General features: G+C 42.5%; 1 protein-coding gene across 1 annotated transcript; it reads left to right on the top strand.

Annotated features, from left to right (window-relative positions):
• Positions 1 to 1,476: 1,476 nt before the first annotated feature.
• On the top strand, positions 1,477 to 9,639 carry LOC125482083 (periplakin-like; the record flags this gene model as incomplete). Its single annotated transcript, XM_048594064.1, has 5 exons — positions 1,477 to 1,595; positions 3,853 to 4,007; positions 6,579 to 6,699; positions 7,953 to 8,078; positions 9,471 to 9,639. Coding segments are annotated over 5 exons (593 nt in total), but the record flags the coding sequence as incomplete, so codon positions are not given.
• Positions 9,640 to 9,768: the final 129 nt, after the last annotated feature.

The raw sequence follows: 9,768 nt of genomic DNA, 5'->3' as shown, positions 1-9,768 counted from the left end.
GTTATTGTGGAGGAGGTGCAGTTACCTATCCTCACTGATTTGTAGCAAACTGGGTTTTAGTTTATTGTCACTCTGAAGGATTGAGAAAGTAGCACTGTAATGGAGTATCAGCTTTGGTTTGGTTCCCTGGTCTTGGAGTGGGGTTATATATAGGATTCCTGAGAAATGTATGTGTCCTTTGTATTAAGTATCAATCCTCAGTCACCACATTTACTAAAGAGAGATGGTTACAGGATATACAAATACATATGTGCAGTTAAGTAGCATGGTGGGGTGGAGGTCACCTTGTTGGTGTCAAAATAACTTGCACTTTTCTTGCAGTAAGTGCCTACACAAGGTCAGCATTGATGTTTCTAATAACTTCCATGAAATTGTGAGAGTGCACGAATGGGTTAGAATTTGTAGGTCAGGGCTATCACATTTACTGAAAATTGTACTGTGCACTTTGTCCACTTAAGGCTACCTTACACACAGCTACCATCAGAAGGAGTCTGGTAAAAGGAGATGGTAAAGGCCCAGAGTTTTTCTGCTTCCACCTGTTTCTGTTGAATATATAACACATTCTTGAGACAGAAGCTAACATTTCACTCAGATCAGGTAGTACCCAGAACCTCCAAATTACTTTCCGGCTCTAAAACATATTTCCCTCTTTTCCAAATAACCAAATGAAAATAAATTGTCAAAATTCATTGTTAGAAAATATTTCTATTTTGCCAGAGTATTGGTTATGGATGTTGAATTGTTCTTTGTCATGTTTGAGTTTGTGCGATGATTGAGCTGCCATGGATGTGAGGGTGACCTAGGACAGATGTGCACAACATACCACGACAGTGGATCTCCTGACGGGAGAAGCTACAAAACAACGGCAACAATGGTGAAGGGTCTGGACCCGAAGCGTCAGCCTTCCTGCTCCTATGATGCTGCTTGGCCTGCTGTGTTCATCCAGCTCTACACCTTGTTATCTCGGATTCTCCAGCATCTGCAGTTCCTACTGCCTCTGCAACAATGGTCTGTTGTTTGTAGGAGTCTGCCATTTGCAAATTGGCTGCCACGTTTCCCACATTATAACAGGGGCTGCACTTCCAAAGTACATTATTGGCTATAAAGCACTCTGAGACATGCAGTGTTTGTGAGAAGTGCTGCATTAGTGCAAGTCCTTCTCTCTTTTCTTTTAATGTCCGTGCTTCTGGAACCCTGCCCAAATTTGGAATGAAGACTGCTCTTGGGAAGATTCTCGAGGACATTTTCCTAAGCGTGAGCTGTTCATTTCTGGAGAAATTGGGATAAGAAGGTGAGAATGATGCATTTCCATCTCAGTTCTTTCTGTGCCAGCTGTCCTCTTGTCTTTCACCATCTTGTGAAAGGGAGAAGTCAGATTGAAAAGTGACACCGGTGTACCTTGTGCTGGCGTCTTACAGTGTAGCTGAAAAATTATTGTCCACATACACTGTTGTTGTTTCCTGTGTAATACAATAGTTCCCTTCATCTGTTACAGGAAGGTGCCCTCAAAACTCTCTCAACTGATTGAACGACTGCAAGTGAATGCGGATAATGTGGAGAAGAATATCTACAAGGTGGAGGAGTGCCTGCTCCAGGTAAGTTTACAAACTGGCACCAATTCGTAACTGCTCAAAGGGTGACCTGCCATCCATACTAAATTGATTTTCCCCATCTCAGTCGTTCTCCATGGGTTACACCCTGTTCTAAAGTCTTGTGTTGGTTGACAAGGGTGTGTGTGTGTGTTTGTTTTTTTTCTCTTTCATTATCTCCACGCAGATATGTCCTAGTGAAACCCCACCCTGCATTGTGTTAATCCTAACACTCCAAGGTGTTCAGAGGGAACTGGAGTCATTGATTTATGGCATCAGCTCTTTCTTAAGCCAATTGCTTGTCACCATTAGTCATTTTCATAATTTAAGAATGAGTCAACCAATACTCCAAGATGCATGTGCTGATTTAGTGTTACCCTGAACCTATTTTTAATAATTCTGTGGGGAGTAGCTGAAGTACAAATTCCAGTTGTTTCACAATCATTTGATTTGTTGGAACCCCTGGGTGAGGGCTCAATTCCTTTCATTTGCATACAATTATTTTATTGCTGTTTTTAATGCAGTTGTCCATTCATTGGTTTTAAATAGTTACAAATTTTTTTCTAAAAGGAACTTACAAATAAACACAATGCAATGGTTTAACCTGGTTAAAGGATATTAAGCCCATTTTAAAAAATACAGATGTTGGAGACACTCTAGACACCATGGCAGCGTCTATCGACACAACTGATAAGTTAGTATTAATACTTTGTCAAAATTCATCCATGAGATTGCATAGGATTTACATTTTTTGTTTGCAAAAATATACTTTATTCATTAAAAAAATCTTTATCCACATTCATAGGTATCAAAGCAGTTCGGTACAGTCATTACACATCAAGCAAAACAAACATTGGAATTTGACATTCTCTGCAGTTGCAGAAACCAAAGGCGTTTCTTTCTTGCGCAGGACAGTATTTACATACATTGAGGTGAAGATTATAATCTTAAATTGGGAAACTGACTAATGGTCACAAGCAGTTGGCTGAGACATAGGACATAGGATGTGGAATCCGCAGTATAGAAACAGGGCATTTGGGCCGACGGCACTGCACTGGAATTCATACTCCACACAAATTGTCCCCACCCCCTGCCCCCACCACCCAACCCCCAATCCGCCCTATCCTACATTCCTTTTATTCCTTCATGCATGCATCAATCTCCTTCTGAAGTGCAGCAATACCGTCTGTACTTATGGAAGGATCAAGAACGAAAGGGCACAGATTTAATGCGATTTGTAGAAGAGGCAGAAGTGACATGAGGATAATCCTCTACATACCATGCGAGCAGCTAGGCCCTGAAATGTACTGCTGGAGAGCGTGGGTGGGGGCAGATCCGATTGATGCTTTCAAAAGGGGTTAGAAGATGGTTGTTTGAAAAAGAACGTGCAGCAGTACAGGGAGATGGCACTGAGTGGGATCCTCACTCGGAGAGCCAGGGTAGACACGATGGGCTGAATGGCCCCCTCAATTTCAGTGATGCTTCAGCCACCCCAAGTGGTTGGAAATTCTATGCTGTACCAGCAAGCTGCATCAGGAATTCCTGCCCAGTGATATGTTTGATCTGCTCTCTTCTATCAGTGCTCGCTTGTTCTAGATTCCCCCAGTAGTGAAAACAGGGGAACGAGCCTGTGACACAGCACTTCCAGAGGCAGACATGCTCAGCAATTCTGGAACAATCGAGTTGGAATGATCCTGAGGAAATAGGGAGCAGTGTCGGCAGACCAGCATTCTGACAATTATTCCCACTCCTCAGAAGAACTGGGCCAAATTTCTTTATTTCTAACTCTTGCCAAAGCACTTCTGTTATTGGCTTCTGGATCTTCTCATGATGGCGTACTTTTGAAAAGGCTCATTGCCTATTATCCCAATACTGCACTGGTGTAGGGATCGTCCTCTGTCAAAGTCAAAAAACAGTTTACATTTAGACAAAGTAGTCTTTGCTCAAAACAAATCCCGATAAGGATCACGAAAGAAAATCTGATTGCTTTTGTTTTAATGTTTTCAAATCTGATTTGAATCATTTGAAGTGGCAGCGCAGAAACAGCTGTGATTCTGAAATCTGATCTGTTATGGTTACCTGAGGTTTTGTTACAAAGTTTTTTTTTGATTAATATCTGAACTTTCCTCATGGAACGAGATTGCATGTGGAGAAGGGTATTCCATCGACAGAAACACATCCCCACTTTTTTCTTGATGGAAAGAATTTTCAAGGATTGAAATCCTTGTCTTGAATAGATTTAATTGCCGGTTCTTCTTTCTAGGATATCAGGAGGATAGAGGATGGGAAAGACTTCATATTCCGTGAGGAAACTACCAAGTTGATGGATGATTCTGATAACCTGCTGGTAGACCTTCAGAGAGATGCTCAGACAGCCAATGCTGAGAAGCATCCACAGTCTGACATGATTGTGGAAGAGTAAGTGAATTTTTTTTTTTGTTACGGTAATTGGAATAAATACAAATGGTTAGACCCTGCAAATACGGGATAATTGAAGGTAGACCGTTACTCCTTCCGTCACGGTAATTATAGAGAATCCAAATATTACAGAATTATGTAGGAAGAGGAAAAGGCCATTCAGCCCCTTGAGCTGGTTCTGCCATTCAGTGGGATCAAGGCTGATCAGTGTGCAAACTCCATATACCTGCCTTTGGCCCATATCTGTTAATACTTTTGCTTAACAAAAAAAGTGATCTATCTCAGGTTTAAAATTAATGACTGATCTGGCAATCTTTGTTGTTTATGAAAGAGAGTTCCAAACCTCAACCACCCGTTGTGCGTGGAAATGCTTCCTAACATCTCTCCTGAACAGTCTGGCCCTAATTCTCAGACTATGTCCTCTAGTTCTAGAATCCCTTAAACAGTGAAAATAGTTTATCTTCATCTAGCCTGTCTTTTCCTGTTAATGCCTTGAAGTCTTTGATCAGATCACCCCTTCACCCTCAAAATTCTAGAGAAAATTTGTATAATCTCTCTTCTTAGCCTGACCCCTGAAGTCTAGATATCATTCTTGTAAATCGTAAATCATAGATCATAGAATCCCTACAGTGTGGAAACAGGCCCTTTGGCCCAACAAGTCCACACCAACCTCCAGAGCATCCTACCCAGACCCATACCCCTCTAACCTGCACATCCCTGCACACTATGGACAATTTAGCATGGCCAATCCACCTAGCCTGCACATCTTTGGACTATGCTGTACTACCCCCAAGGCCAATGTATTCTTAGTTACAGCACCAAATTGGGCCATTCTGCCCAAAAAGTCCCTGCCAGCCTTTAGGCTCCACATGAAACTCCTCCCAGTCTGCTTCATCTTGTTCTATCGATATCTCTTCCCATTCTTTGCACTCATACTCTTACCTAGCTTGTAGCGGTGTTGTCACTGGGTTATTAATTCAGTTACGTGTTCAACGATTCCGACCTCTGGCGACTGTCTGTGTGGAGTTTGCACATTCTCCCCGTGTCTGGATGGGTTTTCTCTGGATTCTCCAGTTTCCCTCCACAGTCCAAAGATGTGCAGGTTAGGATGGATTGGCCATGGTAAATTGCCCCATAGTGGTCAGGGATGTGTAGGTTGGGTGCGTTGGCTATGGCAAATGCAGATTTCGGAGGGTCGGTGTGGATGTGTTGGGCTAAATGGCCTATTTCCGCACTGTGGGGTTCTATGATGATTCTGAAATCCCATCATGGCAGCTAGTGGATTCAAACTCAGTTCATGAATCTGGAATTACTAGTGCTAATCAGTAATGTTATTATTGTTAATCAGTAATAGTCATTACAAAACTATTATCGATCATAAAACCCCATCTGGTTCACTATTCTCCTTTTAGGGAAAGGAATCTGCCATTCTTACCTGACCTGGCCCACATGTGACTCCAGACCCACAGTAATGTGCTTGCCTATTGACTGCCTCTGAGATGACCAATCAAGCCATTTGGTTCAAGGGCAATTTTTTATTCATTCATGGTGGGGCATCATTGAGGGCAGTTAAGAGTCAACCACATCACTTTGGGTCTGGAGTCACCCATAGGCCAGACCAAGTAAGGATGGCAGTTTCCTTCCCTAAGGGACCCAATGGGTTTTTTCCTCCCGTACAATTGGCAATGGACTCATGGTCATCATCAGACTCTTAATTTCACATTTTTATGGAATTCAGGTTCCACCATCTGCCGTAGTGGGATTTGAACCTGTGTCCCCAGAACATTACCTGGATTAACAGCCCTGCGATAATACCGCTGAGCCTTCAACTCCCCAGTTGGCAATGGCCACAGATGTTGTAATGCATCACATTCCATTAACGAATAGAGAAAAGGAGCACATCAACGCTGTTCAGTTCAACCCTTCCATGAAGTGAAGTTGCTCCTGATTTCCTTGTGGGATTTATTTTCCTGAAGGGATGGGAAATGATGAGGAGTGGACAGTGGCAATGGTGGGGGTAAATTACCCGCAGGGCTGTGATTCCATGACGGCCAGAAACCCATCATGAACCAGAATCCTCATTTACAAATGATGGAATTTGTCACAGGAACAGGAAGCCAGCCTAAATTTCACCTATTATTTAGCTTAAAGGTGTTACAGCACCCAGCAATGATAAAATCCAACCACCTGTGTTCCACATAACCATGGCATACTAAGTCATGAGGACAGCTGCAACATATTCTCCCCAAATGGCTTCAGTTGTTGGGGAATTCGGGCAGGAGAGTGGAATTGAGTCTGAGATGATGATATTGAATGACGCAGCAGGCTCGAGGGGCTAACTGGCCTACTCCTGCCCCTAGCTATTATGTTCTTATGCTGAGGTAATAAAAGGCAGTGAGAGAAGGACTCGGGTTGTGGTTGCTAATAAACTGACAGTAAAAGAAAGCATTTCTGAAGAAGGGTCTAGACCCGAAACATCAGCTTTCCTGCTCCTCTGATGCTGCTTGGCCTGCTGTGTTCATCCAGCTCCACACCTTGTTATCTCAGTAAAAGAAAGCTGTTTCTTTTCAGTATCAAGCAGTTGAAACAAAGAGTGCAGAAGCTGCGATCGGAACATGACAAGGTTTACAACTTGACCCGGACGGATGGAATTCCTACGATTGACTGGTCCAAAATGATCGATGAGAAACAAGTAGGCACAAAACCCATCTTCCAAACTTCTCAACACATCCTCTAGTTAAGGCTTCATCATAGCAGTTGGTTTCAGAGGTGTTGTGAGGAACTTGTGTTATACTGCATGGAACAGGGTAAACACGGATTGCAGAATCTTTGTGAATCTAACCTGGTCTGTTTTAGAAAGTAGCACCTCTCTATCAACCGCTTGATGGGCTTCCTAAAGTGACAGGAGAATTTTTGAACATCTTCATCCTAGTTTGTGGACCTGTAAACATTTTGGAATATTTCTGCCACCGGTGCCAATTTTAGCCCAGTTTGGTGGTTGAGGGACACACTGGGTCTGGTGGAGCACCAAATGTGCTCACGATGCACTGAGAGCAGGGTTGGGGCAACACCCAACATAACCCCTTTTGTCCCCCAACAAGTGGCTCAGGTTAAAATTGCTCTTAACTTCTCGTGTCCTGTCCTGTGTGTGGAATGTGAAAGCTACAAGGTTGTAGTCGAAGAGAGGTGGTGATGATGGTGGGCCAAAGGTTAAGTGTCTCCCGTTCTGAAAGCACTAATGTACTGATGCTACGTTAACTGGGAAGTATACTATGTACACACAATGGATGTTGGCAGTATTGTCCGTCCTGAAGGTTTTGTATGTGTGAAAGCATATAACGAGGAAGGTGTGTTGATATCAAAATCCATTCTCCTGTGATTTATTCCCCTTGGACCTCCTCCTGCTCATACCTTGGTGGAAATGAACTAATTGCAGTTACTTCGAAAACCCAGAGGAGATTTGCCCCAGTGGCTGACAGTTGCATTCTGCCTTTCTCACTGTCTCGCTGTCAGAGTTCTGTTTTCTTGGTGGCGGCCCTCTTGAATAAAATCAATTTCAATCTCAAATGCAAACCCATAGCATATACGTTTGTGTGAGTCAGTTCATTGACCCTCCGGGATACATGACCCTGTCAATCCCCTGTTCACATGTGGACAACTAATGTAGTGCATAATAGATGTAATGAATTCCGCGTAGTCTTTGAAACACACACACACTTGGCAATCTAAACACTTATTTTCAGTGTAATGTACTTATTCATAGAAGCAGACAAGTGAAAGGGAAACGCTCCATTAAATATAAGCAACACACATCCAAATTGGTTAGATTTACTGCCGGGAAGTTGTGCCTATTGCCCCGCCTGGTGGAGCCATCTTTCTGTTTCGAACATATTTTAAGATTCCTGCTCTACCCTTTTCACCAATAATGTCCATTCACTCCTTTAGGCTGAACTGAACAACCAAGGCTTTGGTAACGAGCTGCCATTTGTTGATCAGCAACTGGAACACCACCAGCTCTTTACTAAAGAGGTTGAAACAATTGGGGACCACATCAAGAAGAATGAAGACCAGGTAAAGTCAAGCAGTCAGCAGGTGAAATGCAACTGTACTGCAGAAGGGGAAAACTTACTGAATGTCATTACAGACTACTTCGATTGTATGGAGAATAAATATTCACATGAACATTACCATAAGTTGATGGTAGCTTAAATGATGATGGCACTGGAAAAGACCTGGATGCATGCTCCAATGACAGGAGTTCAAATCCTACAATAAGTTTTTCTTATGAAGAGAAATTAAGCAGTTTAGGCTTACACTATCTAGTTTAGAAGAATGAGAGGAGATCTAATTGAGGTATATAAGATATCTAACAGGATTGACAGTAGCTGTAAGAAGGATTTTAACTCGTGGGGCAATCTAGAACAAGAGGTCATAGTTTTAGGATAAGATTTAAAACAGACAGCGATGAGGAGAAATCGCTTCTCACAGAGGGCTGTGAATCTGCGGAATCCATTCCCCCTCCCCCCCCCCCCCCGAGTGCGGTGGATGCCTGGATATTGAATAAATTTAAGGAGGAAAAGGAACGATTTTTAATTAGTAATGGATTGAAGGGTTGTGGAGAGCGGGCAGGAAAATGGTTTCAAGGCTGAGGTGAGTTCAGCTATGATTGTAATGAATGGTGCTGCAGGCTCCCAGAGTTGAATTGCCTATTCCTGCTCCTAGTTCTTATAAAAAATTGAGACACAATCAATTAATAAATCTGGAATAGAATGCTAATCTCACTAAGAATGAACACAAACCTTCCAGAATGTGGCAAAAACCCATTAGGTTCCCTGCAAGAAAAGAAGTTTGTCCTCTTTACATACTCTTAAGTGTCTTCAGAATGATGTAGCAAACCGTTTTGTTTTCGGTGGCACATCGCCACCTGCTGAAGGGTAATTAGAATGGGTAATAAGCCGGCCTTTCAGGCCATACACCTATCCCAAGACTAGATACAAAATAAAATTGTCGCTGGTGAAATGAATCACTGTCCTTGCAATCACATCCATCAAGAGTGATACTTCAGGAATATTTTGTAATGAAAGGTAAAACCATTGTAACTAAAATTTGAAAATTAAACTAAAAGGGCTCAAAATCTGAAATAAAAACAGCAGATATCAGAAACACAGCTGGTTAGGGTCTATCCCTGAGAAACTGAGATGACTTTTTTTGGGCCAACTCTGAGAACTCACTTCAATGAAAGTTGTATCACTTCAGGATTCAGCTGGTGGTTACGTGTGTATGAGCTTTGTTCTCAAATTGTCAAAGACTCAGGTACACTCTCCTCCTGTCAACTGTGTAATTATCCACATGAGAACATCTCCCCATTTACAGCTTTTATCAGGGAACTAATATACTTCCAAATGGAACCCTGTCCTGGGAGGTACACTTACTTATCTATCACTTCATTTCCACTTTCAACAGGACTACATCAGTGGCATTCAACTGAAGTACAACAAACTGTTGGTGAGTATGAGAATGGAAAACACATTCTAAATTTCTAAAGCATAAGCACTGAGACACTGGCATTGTGGGACAAAACCCATACTCAGAATCTGAGATGGCTAACTTCAAAAAGACTCTTTATTACAAGCAGAGATAGTAGGAACTGCAGATGCTGGAGAATCCGAGACAACAAGGTGCAGGGCTGGATGAACACAGCAGGCCAAGCAGCATCATAGGAGCAGAAAGGCTGACGTTTCGGGCCTAGACCCTTCATCAG

The sequence above is a fragment of the Rhincodon typus genome, unplaced genomic scaffold, assembly GCF_021869965.1.
Source record: "Rhincodon typus isolate 14 unplaced genomic scaffold, sRhiTyp1.1 hic_rhity00005664, whole genome shotgun sequence".
NCBI classification, from domain to species: domain Eukaryota; kingdom Metazoa; phylum Chordata; class Chondrichthyes; order Orectolobiformes; family Rhincodontidae; genus Rhincodon; species Rhincodon typus.
Note: the sequence above shows the minus strand (reverse complement) of the source record. Positions and strands in the feature narration are given on the sequence as shown.